We start from the raw sequence: 19,061 nt of genomic DNA, 5'->3' as shown, positions 1-19,061 counted from the left end.
CATACTGCAGCTCGCTGGGAGGCCGGTCGGCCCGTTGGTCGACCACTGTGACGAAAATGGAACTAACGGGTCGTCACGTGCTAATCACTCGACCGTGGTCAATGAATGTCACCGGCTTGTTTGGTCCACCTCCCTCCCCCGTGTGCGGGCTGAGGTGAAATGTAGTTATTAGATTGTTGGACGTTTGTGAGTCGCTAAATGTGGCCGCGAATTGCTTCCCGGCGAGCGTCCGTACGTGTGCTACGGCTTGATTCTATTTTGTCAACTTCCTTATTTCTGACAATTAAGCCTGGCCAGTGCACCGGACCCCGTTGATGGTGGCGTGTTTCCTACAGCTCCAAGGGCCTCCATCATCATGATCACCACTTTTCCTCCAAAAGATCGGTTGATGGACAAGCAACGAGCATTCTTGGCAAACCGTTAAGAATTTACAAACCTACCTGACAGGCAAATGTCAGGTAGCACCGATGCCACAATTTCAATTCGTCACGTTCGAGTTGCAACGATGCTCGCGTCCCAGCATCCAGCCGCAAGCAACGGGGTAATAATTGGTTAAAGTACACAATCAATCAGATAAACAAAACAAAGAGAAAACAACAACTGCTTGCTCAAATGACCATAAATCAAATAGTCGTTACAGGGGCTCTTGTGTGAGGTGATACAATGTATGTTTGGAAGAGATCACAACACTTTCCTGGGAGATATCGGGAAAGAATGGAATATTTTCTTTGATTTGATTTTATCGATATTAGGACTTTTTATAACAACATTTTGACTGTAAGGTGACCATATCGACATAACAGCAGGAATTCCAGAAAAAAACTTCGCTACAGTACACAGTGTTAGCACATCAGTGTGAACAAACGCTGTCACACAAGGCCGTTCACGGTTTAGTGAACTTCAAGTTCGTTATGAATGAAATGTCGCCGAGAACTGACCTTCAGCGCGTAAACAGATTACATTTCTATCTCACCTTATATTACCTTCTTGGGGTAGAGGAAATGCGCTTCAAACGCCAGATTCACTTCTGATCACCTTACAGAGCAAAAACACCACCGTTTTAGCAAACAAATACAAGTTGTCGTCTAACCATATCACTCATATGTGTAAAGCACTAATGTTTATTTTTGACAAAATTTAGCCTAAAACTGATCACAAGCCTTTCCGAAAGTGGCACAGCGTATGGCAGCTTCTGCACTTATGCAAACGAAGCCGGTTGGACGTTCACGAGCAGCGGGACGCATCCACACATCCAAAAGCGTCGTTATGATTTAAAAATTTACCGACACAACCAAACGTATCGCGAAATCGATCACTTGCGAGATCACTCGATGCCAACCGATAGGAGGAACCTGACGCGTAGACCCGATGCTTGCCGCGCGAATCGCAAAGAAAAACTAACAACACATTTCTTCCTCGATGCGTCGCTGTTATCTTTGTCACTACCCCACCATACCAGCTACATTACACACAGCGTCTAAGATGACTATCGTTATGTTGCTATCGCGCTCGTACTCGCTTGCCCACTTTTTCACTCGCGAGCGCCTATCCGCACACACGCATACGGCAAAGCTCTGACACAGGCACGCACATGCCGGTACGAGGTTCTGGTCCAGAGTCACAAAAAGCTACACTTATCTCAAACTCATCCTCACTGGTATTAGAGCATGCAGCATCATCCACCGGTTTTCGGTTCGTTGTGGTCTCCAGCAATCAATGTGAAGACCGCTCTGCCAAAACCTCCCCAACTTTACACACGTTTGAGCGTTATAGTCCTTGTTGGAACATCACGACGCAACGCAAGCTCAACAGGTACCTCCACAACGGTGGCTGTTAATGTTGCTTTGGTTCTTCTTTAAATGACTCGAATGAGATTTCTATCCGCAGCATCGCTTGCTCCATTCTACCATAGAATGACTTTCATCTGTTGGTTCTATCATCGGATGGGCAGCAGAATCTTTGTAGAGTTACAGTGTGGGATGGATGTTTTGTTGAAATACGGTGAGATGAATATATAATTTAGCTGAAGCTGTGCTCTTCTAAAAATTACAAGCTATTCTCATGTTTTGGATTAAATTTCTCTTAGAAGACACAAATTCTTATCGCTAATAGAACAAATACAGTCAAGTTTACAGAGCTATACCGGGCTCATCTGCTGTTCCGATGGCCACTACTGTCCGATATCAGTTCCACGCATTCATCCAGGCAATGTTTGGGCAAGCTTCAAAAGCTTTCGCCCGAAAGAACCCCAACGAGAACACGAAATTGTAGCGAGCTCCCAAAACGCCGACAGGATAGAGAACCTGTTTTGGAATGTTTTCTCCATCTTCCGTCTTTTCGTCTTCGTGGTTGTTTTCAGTTTCAGCTGTGAGGTGTTTTGGTGATTTGTGTTTTCTTTCTGGGCAGAGCCGTTCTGGCCAGTGCTCATCACTTTCAACGCAGCCTCCCCACTGGGGTTGAGTGAGAGCTTCTACCATCTTTCGATCCCTGACCAGGCCGCACAACACAGCGACCATGGCTTGTCTGATTTCCTTGCAAGAAAGTGAACAAATTTGTAGATTGTTTTTGTGGGATCCTCATTCGCTTAGAATAGAATGGTAGCATCTGCAGACGGAACATGGTCAACAAGTTTTGACCGTTGGGTTCGCTGATTTCGCTTAGCGAACCGGAAATAAGAAACATGTTGTGAAGCCAAAACGTGTTTTTCTGATTTATTTATTTTTTGGGTTGTAAAGTATTAAAGATTTGTTTTAGGTTTTTTAGCAGTTCCGTAGGCAAAGGCTGCAGAAAGACAAAGGTTTTTTGTATTCCACAGTTTTAGACAATGGAATTTTATATAAGAAATATTTATGTATTGGTTAATGCGTTTATAGCAGGTTCCAGCTACCACCACGTTAGCTTCAATTCCCTTATGCCACAACTGAATCTATCATACGTTGTTTTATTTTACGTGGGTCTAGTTTATTGTAAAAGAACTTTTCAGTTTTCCAGTAATTCAAACCAGAATCTAATCTAACCCGAACATCGCGAAAATTATCATAACTGAAAAGCATGGCAATTAAAATGCTCACATCGCACACATGCAACAAGTAGCTGTACACGAGCCGAATCAGGCACAATGCCAAGGAAAGAACATGACATTGCACCACAGTATGGCGAATTGCATTGTGCAGCGCAGTGTTAAGAGAAGCATTTTGTTTGTTGGTGATGTGTGGCATATCGTGTTAAACCTTGACCAGCGTAAATATGCAAGTACCATGCAATGGGCTCAAATCAATTTCAAGCTTAAGAAGGCATGCGTGTTTGTATAAAATTAGCAAAAAACAACACACCTGCATTCAAATCTTCCGTTTGTTTTAATGTTTACTGTACAGGATGGTTTACTAGGTGTTTGTAACACGTGTAGCTGGTGCAAATATTTACAGTATGATTTATTCCGCACTAATGATACGCTTTACTACGACAAGAAAGGTAAAGATTACTTTTCTGTGTATTTTTATACTATGAAAAGATTATAAAGTGTTTTTTTAAATTATGCTAATTTTACCTATCAACATGTCAACAAATTTAGGGCGAGCGAAATTAAATTGATTGTTGACGGCTTTTTTCTGCAGTTTGCCTCGATTAATTGGTCTGTGGCACACGCTCTGGTAAAAATTGTTTTGATATGCTCCATGGATTCTGCTTGTTACTGAATTGGATGAAATAACATGACAAAAACAAATGCTTCACATTTTGGGAAATATTATCAAAGATCTGAGGTGGACAGAATGGAGCTATTAGATTTTATTTGTCTCTTCAAGACATTGAATTGGCTATTATTCAACTGTCCAGCATTTACAACAAACTTTGTTCCAAACTGTAAGATGTAGAAGAAATGCAACTCCGAATAGAAGTTCAATGACGATGCAAGATTATTCAACGTGTTAAAAACAGATGGAACACCTGTTGAACTTGCACATATGACGTAAAAGGAGATTTTTTTTTTGAGCCGTTTTTTTATCTTTCAACGAAATATGGCCATGGAAGCAAAATGCATTGCCGCTTATTGTATGCAGGAATAAAAACTAGTAACATCGACTAATAATTTATATAAAACCTCATCTAAAAATTCGCTCTAAGGTGCAATGGATACTACGAATAATTGGTTAAAATACAATAAGCAGATACAATTCATCTAAAGAAAAGACCGACCTCAGGTAGAGAGAAATCTCTTGTATCGACGACGAACCCATCGTATAACATATATAGCTTTAGTATCAGTCACTAACTCTGAGAGATTATCAAATGGAGTGCTGTATATGTAGAAATTTGCTGTATTTGTAGAAAATCCTTTGTTTTCTCATCAGTCAAATATCACCAGAATTCAGATGGTGTTATAAAACTCAAAACGGCTTTTAGTGGACATCAGGATTCCATCCTGATCAATTCATCAATTGGTTCAATCAATTGGTAACACTATAATAATGATGTGCATGAAATATTTAGTTGGTTGGTAAGTTGTCTAACACTTAAAAACATTGAGTCATTAAGCTACTTTCGACTTTCATATAATATATTATGCAAAAGACGATGAAAACTTGTATGGAACGTTATGACGCAAGCTCTCTAAACGTAGAACTTTTGTAATTTCCAGTCTTATTTGAACGCAATATGTAAGTTTTTAATTTCGTACTGTTGGTAATGAAAACCAGTCAAGAGAAAATTCAATCATAGATAATCATATCATGAGAGAGTCAATCTTCAGAAAATAAACGTCTTTTTAACAAGTTTTTAGAACGGAATAGGCAATAGCTATATTGGGTTTAGTGCATAAACTTTACGATAAAAATATCACTAGCTCAGTGCATAGTTTAATCCTAGTTGTGTGCCTTTAACTTTTTTAACCATGTTTTATACCGTAATCTCTATCATTTCCCGGAATAACAAAAATCCGCTAAAGATTTATATGTCCCGAAATCCCTTTGAAAGGTTAATCGATTACATGGGCTTCTAACACTACCATAAATATCAACATTTTTAACCCTTCTATTTCCATCTCACAGCCCGTGTTTCACACAGGCTTACGACCTCAAATAAACACCACGAAAAAGGTGTTTCAACAGACTCTAAAAGACAAACAAGCTCTCTTCTAGGCTGTCAGTTTGAATTGGTTCCCGGAATCAATCCCGACTAGTTTTCCGTTTGGTATGCTCGGTTGCAGAAAAACCAGCCGACGGTGTGACCGGCATTTTTTTTGCTTCCTTCCTGTGCCGGATTAATTGAGCTACAACGAAAGTTTTCCCGTAGCTAGACCGGAAAAATATGATGAAATTTTAATGTAAAAAGTTGCTCTTCCATCACCAGCTGTTCGGGGCGATACATTTCGACTCTATCGCATGACCCTTGTAAGGCAGCCGTCTAACCTCCGAGCGGTTGGACGCGATTGTTCTTTGTCCATTTTGATTGAACTCCAAAGGAAATCGGGCATCCGATTCCGAAACGATCAAGTTCAATAAAGAAGAGCTGTGCTTAGCCAACCTGCACCGAGCTCCAATAACCGCCGGTAAATGGAAAGTACCGCGCTTTGAGCTGCTTTTGGCGAATCAACATACATATTGTGGGTGCGTGCGTCTGTGTGTAGGCCACTAACGCTTTCCCGATTGTTGGCGCGTGATTTGCTGGTTTCTACCGCCCTCAAGTCCTTGCTTCCTTCCGGTTGTGCTCTCGGGGTGTTTCATCTGGAACGAGACCGCTTTCGTGAACCGCTTTTATAGCAACAATCAGCGATGATAACGAGCTGTAAACGGGTCTCTCTTGCTCCTGCTAACCGACTGTGGTAAAGGAGCTCGATTTTTCGAGCAACTTTCGTGTTTGTCTCCTACTTTCCCTAAACCACTGCGTCAGGTGCGTAAGAAAAACAAGGACAGGCAAAAAAAAAGGGAGGTACGAAGGAAAATGCAAAACGACAAACATGAAACACTACCGGAAGCCATTTGAAAAGCACCGTCTGTGCTCTGGAAGGATGAACGGGAGAAGCACAGCATGGTTGGGATGGAAAATATTGTCCCACACAGTGTAAAGCAACTTCGCACGTGGCTCTGCTGTGGGGTCGCTTGAAGTGAAGACGCCTGATCGTCTGAGGAGTAAGATGTTGTATTTATTTTTTATATCACAGTAAGATTCCCTGTATTTCAAATTCAGCAGAAATATAAATAGACAGCCGACGATATCTGGTGGTCTCACGGAGCACGATACGGTATACATTTGTTTGGCTGTTGTACTGTAAACTCGGCGAGGTAAAGCGTCGCTACCGTTGCCAAGGCAACTACTGACAAGACTCAGGTTTCGATATTTTTAATTGGATTTAAACGGTTGGATTGACTTTGGGATGTAGGAATAATGACATTTGCAAAACAAAGAGAGTTTTTAAAAAATCACCAAAAACTTTGCAGTGCTCCAGGATGGTAGAAGCATTCACTCGCTCTGAACAAGTTTACCTTCACAGTTATGAGGGATTAGGAATTTTGCGTCATTGGTTCGCGGCTTAAGCTCTACTGGCTGTGTGAGGCCACAGCACACTCAACACGGTTACTTACATGACTCGGTTTCGTTGTGGGTCTACGGGAGGGATCGCAAATGAGCCGGAAGTCTGGCGGAACAGTGTCACTTCATCCTGGAATCGCAAGCTTAGCAACAGTACCGTACCGCTCGAGTACCCCGACGGCTGCGGTTCTGTGAGGTTTCACGTCAAATGTTTTCTTTTTCCCACTCGCGTGCGTGCGTGTGGTTTACTTCCTTGAACGGAAGCTGGAGACCACAACCTGCAAACGGGATCCACCTGGAGCCTCCTGCTACACTGGACGCCCAGCAAAACACCACGTGTTGTCGCACTAATGTTTTCCGGTTTGCCTGTTGTTGGCGATTCTGTACGAGACGCGACAGCAAACCTGCGGGGAAGCGTGGTCAAAAGCGCCCATTGCAAAATGAACCGGAATCGAAACAGAGCCAACTGACTACTGCGTTCTCGGGCTTTCTGTTTGGATTCCCACCATTTTCCGACGGCAGATGAAAATGCCCGACCCAACAGATTCGCTTCGTTTGCGTTAACGTTCGATTAGGTTTCCGGGACCAGAACTCCGCGGCGGAAATATTGGGTAGGTTGGGGATCAAGTAGCAAGTTGACGAAAAATAATATCGCAATAAAATGAACAGAAAAGGAACCACTGAAGCGCGGCTATGTAATAACTCTTCACCACCGCCGCGATGCGGATTGAACGTTATGATGTTTGGTAAAGCTCGTTCGAAGACATTACACTGAGTCTGACGGTCCTGTAGGAACACTGTTTTTCATGTTAGCAATGCGAACACGTAACATTGGATTGAGCCATGATTGTTTGATTAGAACCGAACAGTACATACGCATCGTCCTTCGCGCTGTTTGTGCTGTAGGTAAACCGTACCGGTTCTACCGTACTTATCATTTTCTAGTCACAATACAACCACAATTTACAGGACGCATGCAGATAAGTACAGTGAAAACAACGCCAAAGAAAAGGATAATGGGCGATAAAGCTGATAAACCGAACCGAATGCCAAAGGACGTTTCCGAGACGCACCATACACACGCTCACACACCACGGTTCCCACTGTTGGACAGAAATCTCACCACCACTGGAAGAGAGCGAGCGAACCGCGGCCTGCTGCGACGAGATCCAGTCTCGTACTGTGTGAGACACGCTAGCAGACGTCGAACGAATGGTCCGTCAGCAGCCAGCAGGATGGATGCTGACAGTAAATGAATCTGTCCCATCCGAACCGAAACCGGCACGAACCTGGTCCCGAGTCCTGGTCGTACACGCGGCGCTTGAAGCGAACCCAGTGGTTGTCCCGTTTTCACAGCCAGGCGAAGGGGTGCTCGGAAAAACTCACTCAGCAGCAACAGTTTTCCACATCGGTTTTGGTTTCTTGTGTTGACGGGACAGACGCACTGTAAGACAGCTCGGGAGGGAACCGAAGGCGTACTATTCTTCCGCACGTTTTATTGCATTTCCAAAGCCAAATCCTTCTCCTCCCTCTCATCATTTCGCCATCGCCAGTTCACAATGGCTCATGTCACCTTCCGGTCGGTCCACCGTCGCGTGCTCAGTGCGTCCTTGTTTGATTCGCACGAGCTCAATTAAATGGGTGTAAAACAAAATAAAAAGACAGCGGCAAATAGAAACGATAAACCGAGCGAACCATCATCATCGTCACCATCATCACACTATTGCTTCTCCCGCTGCTGGGCAAAGGCAAAGTTCGTCAGAATATCTTCGGATGTGGCCGTTCGTACATTGCCGTGTACGCGTAGATGTAGATGCACACAGAACACACCAAGCACTCCCGACGCGACTTCGTCCTTTCTTTAACTGCTTCTTGAGCTTATCCTTCTTCTCCAGAATTCCACCCACTCCTTCCCATACCGGAAGCAGACCATCCGCGTGTGTGAAGAAAGCAAACGGTTCGTGTTGAAGCGGTTCGAGCTTAGCGCAACAGGGTGAACTAGCACGGATACAGCTGAACGTTACACAAAGAAAACAAAAAAGGCGAAAAAATCGTTGCAGAACAATTTCAACAAGTGGCAGTAGCCGCGCACACCATTTCCTTCCTCGTTTCCTCCACCTGGCCACCCCACTAGCCCCCCGTAACATTCATTTCTTCGATACCCGGCTATCGTGCTATAAAACAGCAAGGACATCATCGACAAGACCAGATATCTGACTTCGGAATTGTCTGGGGCAGATTCCATCGATTCTGGTCGGTTCCCTGACCGCGCGCCTTCGTTATCGTCTTCCAGACCGTTTATCCGAAATTGGAGAAATGTGATGAAAATTTATGTGCGTTCATTTCAACCCCGGAATCTATCGTTGGAGCTACCAGCAGGCAGAAAGGTACGAAACAACAAAAAAAAAGCTGCTGGTTGCTTATCCGGCATCCAGTTCCATCTGCGCCCGAGGAAACTGCTATACATCACGAATCGCAGAAAGGGCCTCCATCCATCCGGGTAGCGAGGGATGAAGGGAAGATGGGTTAGTCCTTTTAGGAAGATTCGATAGCGATTCGTACTCTGTGTGCCGCGCAGTCCTCTGTGCAACAGTTGCGCTACCGGAGTTCGGGTGCGGGCCAGTACGCCCATGAAATTCAAATTACAACAATATGATATCAGTTACTCACTTACCGCAATTTGCATAACAGATTTATCGTGCCGTTCCGTGACACTTACTTGGCTATGGCTTTTGGGTTAAGCTGGCCTGGCCCTACTGCTACCACCACCACCACCACCACCACGGTGGTTTCACGGGGAGGTTTAATCAACAACTTGTTGGACTTGTTGTGTGAGGGAGGTTGGGGATTTGTTACAATTTACCAACGATCTTTTCGGTCCTTTTATTCACTTTCTTTAGTGTATGGGCTGAACAGTAGTAATTGATGCGATGATTTTAGTGAATTCTTTCGTTCTTATGTATTCAATCTTATTCTATTCACTTTATTAGGCTTTACAATCTAATCTGAATACATTGCGTCTAATAACTAATACACCCAGAATGATTTCCCATTGCCAGCCTAAAAAGTCGAAAGGAGGTCAGAACTAACAAGTATTAAAAACCACTATAAAATATGAAACTAACGTTCAAGATGAATTCTACTAAAGTGAGCATTAACAGACAATAATGATTAACAACAAAATTCTAGGGGTACGTTTTAAAAACTGTGGACATGGCTGAAATTCGATCTTGGCCCGTGTAATGGACCTTTCACAACCGATTGCAATCATTTGATAATGCCTGTTAGTGAAACGGGCCGGTTCTATGACTGATGTGACTACGGCACCGGTTTTCACACGGCAGGACCGGCTCTCAAATCCCATCCAGATCATCTACCCGTACGCAGGACTAACTACCTTGCTACGTGTAAAACAAGAGTCACAACAAGTCAGAAATGACACGCCGATACCTTTCGAGGTTGTAGTGCCAAGAAAGAAGATGAAGTGAAACGAATTACATGTAAATTATTTGTAGACAACAATCTTAATGCATCTGTACCTCCTTTCAAATGTTCTGTCGTAAACAATTTCTGACGACTATGTATCCTGCTACAATGACGAGCTATACGAACTGTTCGATGATCACACCACCGTGCAGCGAATTAGACTCGCAAGGCTTTGGCGGGCTGGTCATGTCATGAGAACGACACCGGACGACCAAGCCCGTAAAGTCCTTTTAGGAGGTGCACACGGACAAAGGAGGCGTGATATGCCCAAACTTAGATGAAGTCATGGCGTTGATGCGTCCGCCAGAACAGCCGGGATAGTGGATTGGCAGCCGAAAGCGCTGGATCGTGAGCGGTATCGAGGATTGTTACAGCAGGCCAAGACCACAAAGCGGTTGAGCACCTGATAATTAAGAAAGTATGTATCCTGCGTGATCATGTGTCTCCTGTTAAGAGTTATTTCGTAGTGAAAAGCAGCGAATGTTGTTATCAAGTTGATAATAGGGGTCAATTAAATTGAGCCTTAGCTATTCTATGATCGCTATGTACCGCAACGTGGAGCGAGATATCCTGCCAGACGAGCGAGAGGTGATCAACAGCTAGAAGTGCGACTTTGAGGATTACATAAACGGAATAGAAGTAGGAGATATCAGACCTGGTGCTGAGATTAGAGAAGCATGCTTGAGCGAAGTTAGCAGTACCATTGAACAACCAAAATGTAATAGGTTGGAAGCGCTGGCTGGTTGCAAAACTGTTTAAGATGCCGCTTTTGGCGACTGTTTGTATGGATTGGGGACTAGGAAGAACTACTGGACTGGGTACACAGGGCTGACTACTTTGCTACGGGTAAAATTAAGTCAGAGAATGCTAGAAATGGCAGGTCGAGATCTTTGGAGGTGGTAGTGCCTAGGAAGAAGAAGATTGGACTGGGTATCATTAACCAAGTGTACAAAAAAGGCGGCAGGCTGAATTGTGCTAACTTCACATCATCAGCCACAGTCACAGAGCACCACATCGACAGGCGCGACCTGTTCATTGACCGAACTCATCGGACGAACGAGTCACAGATGCGACTGAAATGCGACACCCAAACTTCAAATTGTCAACTGTGGCCTCCACAAACTCTCAACCCCCTGAGGTAGCTCGACCAACACTGATGCGGCTGCTAAGGACTTTTTTTGAGGTGTGTGGTTTAACTATGGAGTTACAGAATGACATTAGATGAGATATTCTGACGGTAGCTAACACCGAAAGGATATGGGAGGATAAGAGTACATCGAGTACACCACACTACGCATGTGAACTTTACTACTGATCCTAGCGAGCAGTTCAGCGTTTTGGCCAAAGTTGGATCAGCTAGATCTCGTGCCAGATGCTTCTGCTTACCATATCGTCAAAAAGCACTCCAAGATCCCGCAACGCAACGTTTACGCTCATTGAATCACTCCAACGAGCATGCTCATGAGACTCAGAACGTATGCTCAAAAAACTGATGCTGGGAAAAAATAAGGATGACACATGTTTGCAAGTCCGAGGCCATTGGCATAAATAAAGCTTTTAGAAAACACCCCCAACACAACTTTTAAATTATACTTTCTTCAACAATTTTATTAAAACTTTCCTGCTCCGATATACCGCTTCGAATACACATTTATTAAGCGATGAATTTCTGATTCCCTGCAGGATGACATCATCACTCTAGTGAATGGGTAAAACGCACTCACACACAATTACAAGCCCGTAACATGTGCTTATTCTGACAGTATTTCATGCGAACACATCAACTCAAAATACGATCGCAAGCCCTGAAACGGAAGCAAGGAAAATAAAGCCAAAACAACAACTTAAAAAACCCGTCCTACACATTCCGTCCCAAGGCATTCTCGGTGATCGACGCGTGGCATACGCAAAACGGGGGACGACGGGGACGGGGGCTCGGATAGCCCGATTTGCCAGCAGAATGCCAGCACACGGACGGGATATTTGAATGCAGATCCTGGCGCCAAGCACAAGTACCACTTGTAGCTGTCAGAAGCATTCTTATGGAGCCACTCGTGAATGCGAGCATGTCCGGGGCTTGCGTGCCTTACTACGTCACCACCACCACGTGGTGGTTTCCTGCGACCGTCGGCAGGACGCGTGCAGGCAGCGGGGCGGTCGGTGCAAATTCAATCAATACCATTTTAATTGACTCTCGGCAGTGGCAGAAATAGCCTTGTTCGTACCGGGGAACACACGACCGATTTGTCCGAGTTCCGGATGATTTGCGATGGTTTGCAAGCGCGCCCGTTGTTGAACGAACGACCGGTCGGCAGAAATTATCGAACATGTTGCTGTGGTTTTGCTCGATTGATTAGCAGACTAGCAGATTTATCCATTAGATAAGACGCTCCTTTAACGACTTCCCGTACGGTGCGCTACCGTCACGGTACTGCTCCATAACGAAATGTAATTAAATTTACGTCCATACACCCTGCGATTGTCTGTCAGGTGGGCGACAAGCAACAGATATTTGAACTATACCGATTGCATGCATCTTTTTCGGCCCAATTTACCTACCCGGTTGTGCTCAGAAAATGCACACAAATGGTTTATGTGTTAAACCGCAGAAGAAAACACACCAAAAAAGAAAGCAGCGTGAAAATTAGCTTCGTAAGCTTAACCCGGCTGTGCAGAATGCAGAATGTTTCAACAATTTCGCTTACTTTTGCTAAACTTTTGCTATTCACCAAACAATCCAACGCGGGGGGGTGGGGCGTTTTTCTTTCGATTTTGAATAACCTTCCTGGGGATGGGGACTACTTTAAAAACGGATGATTAAGAGATCCGAGCGCCAGAAAACACAGGGTGAAAAATAAACCAACAAAAATTAAAACGAAACTTTAGCTACCTACCTGAATAATGTCGAGGCGGTTGAAAGCGGTTTATTCACAACTTTCGTGCTCGTGCACTTATCGTACCGTTTGCCGCACACTTACACCAGTTCGTTTTGCACGTTTACACCACGTGATGTACCATCAATCAGGGTAATCAGGAAAAGCGAGCGGAAGAGCGAGAGAGAGTTCCATCACTTTGTAAGCAGTGTTTTGGCACTGCGATATGGTGGCTTAATGGGGGTTTTCCCCCATTTTCTGCTACCGAGTCCCGAACCGGCGCGCCGGAATCCCGCTGGCGAACAGATTTGAATGTAAACGCCGGAACGGAACGGAACGGTTCAGAAAAGGTGATCGTAAGCACTTATTTCCCTGGCTCGCAAAAGGGAAGGACGCAGGGATTGATAAATGGTTAGAAGTCACCACCGAAGATGCTTACCTCAGGATAAGGATACAGCAACAAGAAAAAAGGCGGATGTCTATTTTCCCGGATGTCGACCCGAGTGACGCACACCTCCATAATTGGTGTGTTGGTTGTGTAGTGCGGGCTACATACTTTCCACCGGTTATGAAGCATGTAAGCATATAATTTAATTTTCGCGTGACCCTTTCACACCATTGATCGCTTCCTGTGCGACTCATCGCATCATCTTGAGACATCCTTTTCCTGCACACAACCATCCGACCGAGATGATCGATAAAAATGTCGATAATCCCGCTCTCGTCTCGGCACGTTCTTGCAAGCAAATTAGTGTCTCAATTCAAACGTCATCAGCAATGATGAAAACATTCATTCAATTATCACTAGCACACGCGTGAATGCGGGCTGCGCCAGGGAAATTTTATTCACCTTCTGCTGAGCATTTTCTTTTCTAAATTCTTTCTCTTTCCATCAGGGCCGGAAGTAAGGCAACAAGTAGTATGATCTAAACTTACTATACCGCGGTTGAGATGGAAAGTATGCATTAAGAAATGGACTGATTTTTGAGGATTTTACAAGCGATGACTTTATGTCCTAGCGATCTTCCCAACTGTACGTCGCATTTTGAATAAACTTAGCGTAGGTATGGTCAGAACAGTCGAAAGAACAGCAATTGAAGTATTGCTCGTAGTTTGAGTGTTATCCCTAAAAATGTTCGCCACCCGGAAGGGTCGAAGTGACCTAGTGACACGCAAACCTTCACATGGCAGGACCGATTATTGCATTGCATTGCACTGTACCCAGGACTGCATACTCGGCGACGTAATATTAATATTCGCTTACACCAACTGCCATGCAATATGCGATCAAAGGAGCACACTTTCAAAATAATTTTGAGACATTCTCAAAAGAATGGTACGCGACAAACACCTGCTTATCGTGACAGGTTTGGAAAAAGATCTTCTCATGTTTTTTCTACGAGAATCCAGCAAATCTGTCAGATTCTGGACTATATTGAGGTTCTTATGTGCCGGTGCCACAATGTTCTCCAGAACATCGGTCTTATGGTAGGCTCCATCGAAGTTTTCCTCGAAAAACACCAGCGGGAGCTTACCACACCTGGATACGGCTGCCCAAACCATCACCGACGGGACACGCTGGAACCGTGGGATGTTTTATGTCGAGCGGAAGAATGTTGGCCAAACTTGGTGCCCTTAATCGACCATTTTAACACTGTTTGGCTGTTGTAAGACGAAGAGTTTCCCAACAATAAACACAAACTTCTGACCCGTGTGCCGCAAAAGCTTTTGTTTGACTCGGTTCAGCCTCTGCTCGTGAACCTTGCGGTCCTAGTAGAGCTTGAATCTCAGGTTCTTCTTACTTATGTAAACTTATCCCTCTTACCAAAAACAGCCATTTAATCCACTTAGAAAATCCACGAAAAAGCTGTGATAGTCACTCCCTGATAAGACCCCAAAGACCTGATATAATCAATCTGCAGTCAAAACGGAGGATCAACTGATCGTTAGTGCTTTGAAACAGTTGAAAAAAACTGAAGAAAAAACTGAATCAATTATTTAATGCTACTTCTAAAACGTAAACTTGAGTTCTACGCTGTAGTTTTATTTTCATAATCGTCCATTGTTGAACTATTCATCAAAATTCATTGCGTTATGTGCGCATCTCGACCCATCCTACGCTCAAAGGGGCCATAAGCGATATTATTTACCGATGAATTTTAACCTCCACTTGCGACGAACATTTCCACAATAAAAACGATTAAACTAACCGATATGCCCATCGCCATAATATAGAACGACGTTTGCATATCAATAACGGTAAGCTTGCGAAACATCGACTCCTCTCGATGTTCGATCATCTGCTTGATGCGTTTCTGAGCGATCAGTGCATCCTCAGTGTCGGCGTACCACTTCATGCACAGTCCCGACTCCACAAATCGAGATATGGCGGCGTTAAAGAGGGGCGCAAATTGCCAACCCTTCCGGACGATGTAGGCGAGCGAGTACACCCGCGGACACTCATCGATGACGTGCAGCATCGGTTGCCCGTCCGGCCGGATGTACTCCGTGTTAATGATCAGATGCACGTCTGAGTAGCGTTCGATGCAGCATACGTCCCGTTCATAAGCCGCCCGATGGCGGGCGGATTCGTTCAGTATTTGTAGTTTGCCCTTCAGTGACTGATACAGCGGGCTGAGTGAAGTGTTCCCAAAAATGTCCAGCAGCGAGCGGGACGAGGTTGCGATTGGCAAAGCGGAACGATCCAGTGCAGCAAGGGTGTTTATATCCTTGTAGTATGATTTGGTGCTGAATGCTGTAGTTAGTGTGCCCTGCGGAACAAACCGGAGTAAGAGACACATTAACGTAGCCCGGTGAGGGGTCATAGCTGTTTACAGAACCGTACCTGGAACGTGCCCGAGATAATAACGTTCGCAATGAGAAACACCGTTAGTAGCAGCCGCTCGATCATCCGAACCGGCAAATGCGTTGAGCTTGCTCCCAACAGCACAAGCCACAACTCAATCGATAGTACAGAACATTGGGCACGATCGCCTCTTCGCAGGCGTTGCCTGTATCGACGCATCTTGGATAGGCCCCAGCGTCGCAATACGTACCAACAGTAGCCTCCAACGAACCCAATCACCACAAACGACGCCCAAACGTAGGGATGAAAGCAAAGGAAGATGGCCAACCACTGAGGTATCTCTAGCGATTTCGGTGACAGGATGCACAGCCGGTCCGAATAGATCGGGTGCAGAAACTCAATCTCATCTGTGTCGTAGAACTTCATGAAGCGAATGTTGAACGATACGTCGGTCCGATACTGTAACAGGTCGCCGAGCGATCCCACAAAACTATCGTTCGGGAGCCGATATCCGTACTCTAACCTGTCGGATGCATCCATCGTTTCGGCGGTGAAATTCATCGCCACTGCCAGGTTACCGAGCAGCATCCCATCCAGTCCACCCGACCCATTGGAGGCCTGCACCGATTGTTGCACGTACCGGGCACTGCGGAACGATTCCGGAAGGGTATCCCACGGCAGTAGCGTCGGATTTCGAGGAAACACTGTACAGCGGATGGGCATGCCCTGGAATATGTTAAGTTTGGAGCTGGCGGTAGGACTCGTCACGAAATCCTCTCGAACGTAGAACGGTAACAGCTGCTCGCGAACGTCCGTGTGGAAGGGATTAAAAAAATATAGCTTCTGGAAGATAAGACGGCTATTAGACTTGAATGTGGGTTAGCTCCGGCCGATTCATTGTCAACTTACAATACCATCCTCCGGTTCCACCAGTAGTGGGCCCACGGACACAACCAGATTCAGAATAGAATTGTAGCGCCACAGTCAGTAAACGGTGCTGCGAAGCATCTCGATCGATTCTGTTGGCTGCTGTATGAAGATCAGATAATTGCCATGCACATAGCGCTGCAGCTCGTGGAGCGGATGGAGATCCTCGCAGTAGCGGGCAAAATGACACACCGTACTAAACTGCAGCACAACACCAACCTCGGCATGTTCCGGCAGGATAAGAACGTTATCGCTCGTGCTGAGCGAGCCAGGTTCGTTCCCATCCGCACCCCCACCAGATGGACTGTCGTTGCCCACCGGCGGCTGAATACATTCCACAGTTTCCGGCTGCTGGTGGGTGAACAGCAGCAACGGTATTTGCAGTGAGGAGAACCCTGAAAGCAATAACTTAAAACTGCTGCAGCCAGACAATTGCAATTCAAAAACTATCAATCCACCGTCAGCCGGCTTTCGCTTACATTCGCCCGATGGTTCGTTCAGCTCCCGGTAGCTGCCAAGAAGAAGCACCCGAACACTTTGGAAGTAGCGCAACATCAGCGTACGCATCGTTTGGGCCACCAGCGGGTCCCCACTGGGAGTACCTTCGATGGGTGTGCTGTCCAATCTTTCCGAAGACCCAACCCACATGTGTACCAGTGCCAGGAGCGCCATCGTAAAGCCCTTAGTAAACATTTTTTTACGGCACACGCGTTTGATTGCAGTGAACAACGGAAGGACAAACCGTACCGTAGCCCAACATCAAATGAACTGATTTCGTTTGATTGACATATTTCCGTTCCGTGAATGTTGATGAATGGTGTTCATAACGCTCGCTCGTTCCCACTGTTGTCAGGAGACTGATTGTTTCTCATTAGGCGTAAAATAAATAATCAATGGATATGGTCCGCAGAGAACATTCCTGAACCGCTTTCCGGTGGCCCGTGGAAGCGTAGCTATACAGCGTGGCGTTTAGTTTGTACCGAAAGTGGTTGTTATAGATTGTAGTATCGAGTTTCGTACTTTTTTACAGAAGGAGGTGATGATTAGACGTAACAGTATATGGACATTATTTGCCCCGTGGTTTAGTGATCTTATGACCGTTGGTGATTGATGGTCTAGTGCGACTCAAATTACACAGGCTGACACTGTATTGTGAGAACTACTATTGAGCATTTTTGTTAAAGTAGTTATATTTGAATTTCATAACTGATTAAATTCAAAAGAATATTTCTAGCAGTTAATGGAAATCTCAGTGAAATTACAATTAATTGTTCATAATCCGGACGGTTCGGGTCAATTAAATTCCACCTCGACCGCCTCCCCATACGCAGGATTGACTATCCTGCCATGGGTAAAATTGAGTCATAGAGAGCCAAAAAAAAGGCAAGCCAAGACCTCTCGAGATTGTAAAGCCTCGTAAGAAGAAGTTTTTCATAAACGATAGCTCTAAAACTGCACAAAACTGTTGCTCGTTTGAAAAAAAAATAAGTTGCAGCAAAAGACCGACACTTTATAATCGATGGTCAAAATGTTGCTCCCCTGTTTATGTGGTTCAAATACGAACTAAACTAATATAAGCCAATGGCAAGCTTCCTTAGGCACTTATAACCATTTTATAACAAATTCTGCCCGATGTGCTGCACTCGTCTGTCTTAACATGCAGTCGATTTGTTTTGCACATAAATCCATCCGTTAGACTAGAAGCCGAGTACGATGAAGAACTCTGATGTTGGTCCAATACTCTGCCGGATACCCTCCATAGTCTCTCCAGCAGTGCAGAACACATCTAGTGAACTTGCATTGAATGGACTCTGGACTGGATGGATTGGATGGAGGCTGTATGGTCCTGTTGGTTGGGGTGGTCTTTCCGCGGCAGGACCGGGGTTCAAAACCCATCCAGACCGCCATCCCCATATGTAGGGCTGACTACTTTACTACGGGTAAACCAAGTCACAGAAAGCCAGAAGTGGCTGGCCGAGACCTCTCGAGGTTGTAGTGCCAAGGAGGAAGAAGAAGAAGAAGTAAGGTCCAGGTCTGAGATCGAGCATTTGGGGGGAAACCCAAACTCCCCAAGGAGCATCGTTTATCCCCCGCTCTGTAGCGCCCGCATTTCACACGAAAATTATATTTCCAAACGATTTTTCCATTTGTCCACATGCCCAGTCAGTGGAATCATTTTGTTGTGGCCTCCAACGTTCATCCTGCGGAGGGCTTCTACGAATCGTGAAACTAATAATCACTTCATCTTATATTAGGCCTATCATACCACTTGGTCTATCCAACAGAAATTTGCAAATTGTTCAGAGCTATTATACATGAACCAAAAGCAGTATTTTCTAAGTATCTAAGCCTAAGAGGCCATAGGTTGCAAGAGGTGTTTGCACGCACTCCATATTTATTACAGGGTCAGCTATGTCCGAATTTTTCGAACGTGTGTAAAGGTA

General features: G+C 45.0%; 2 protein-coding genes across 14 annotated transcripts in view; both read right to left on the bottom strand.

The window, feature by feature from the left end:
* Window positions 1-7,739, bottom strand: part of LOC118503265 (synaptic vesicular amine transporter) — a 29,164-nt gene extending 21,425 nt beyond the window's left edge. For 2 of the 13 annotated variants that reach the window (XM_036036323.1, XM_036036315.1), the window contains exons 1-2: window positions 7,604-7,707; window positions 6,579-6,929 (exon numbers count right to left, since the gene is read on the bottom strand). The gene's annotated coding sequence lies outside the window, so the exon portion shown is untranslated. Of the gene's footprint in view, window positions 1-973; window positions 1,916-6,578; window positions 7,545-7,568 lie in introns of those variants that run through there. The other 11 variants (XM_036036311.1, XM_036036313.1, XM_036036316.1 and 8 more) reach the window with 11 other exon arrangements.
* A 7,211-nt stretch (window positions 7,740-14,950) lies between these two features.
* On the bottom strand, window positions 14,951-17,563 carry LOC118504215. Its single transcript, XM_036038418.1, has 4 exons — window positions 17,097-17,563; window positions 16,600-17,012; window positions 15,730-16,533; window positions 14,951-15,655 (listed from the first exon to the last, which is right to left on the bottom strand). The coding sequence occupies exons 3-4, from the start codon at window positions 16,411-16,413 to the stop codon at window positions 15,044-15,046; spliced, it is 1,296 nt and encodes a 431-aa protein (XP_035894311.1). The 5' UTR covers window positions 16,414-16,533; window positions 16,600-17,012; window positions 17,097-17,563; the 3' UTR covers window positions 14,951-15,043.
* Between the last annotated feature and the right edge of the window lie 1,498 nt (window positions 17,564-19,061).

The sequence above is a fragment of the Anopheles stephensi genome, chromosome 2 (assembly GCF_013141755.1).
Source record: "Anopheles stephensi strain Indian chromosome 2, UCI_ANSTEP_V1.0, whole genome shotgun sequence".
Classification (NCBI taxonomy): Eukaryota; Metazoa; Arthropoda; class Insecta; order Diptera; family Culicidae; genus Anopheles; species Anopheles stephensi.
The sequence above is the reverse complement of the archived record's forward strand: the minus strand, read 5'-3'. Positions and strand labels throughout refer to the sequence as shown.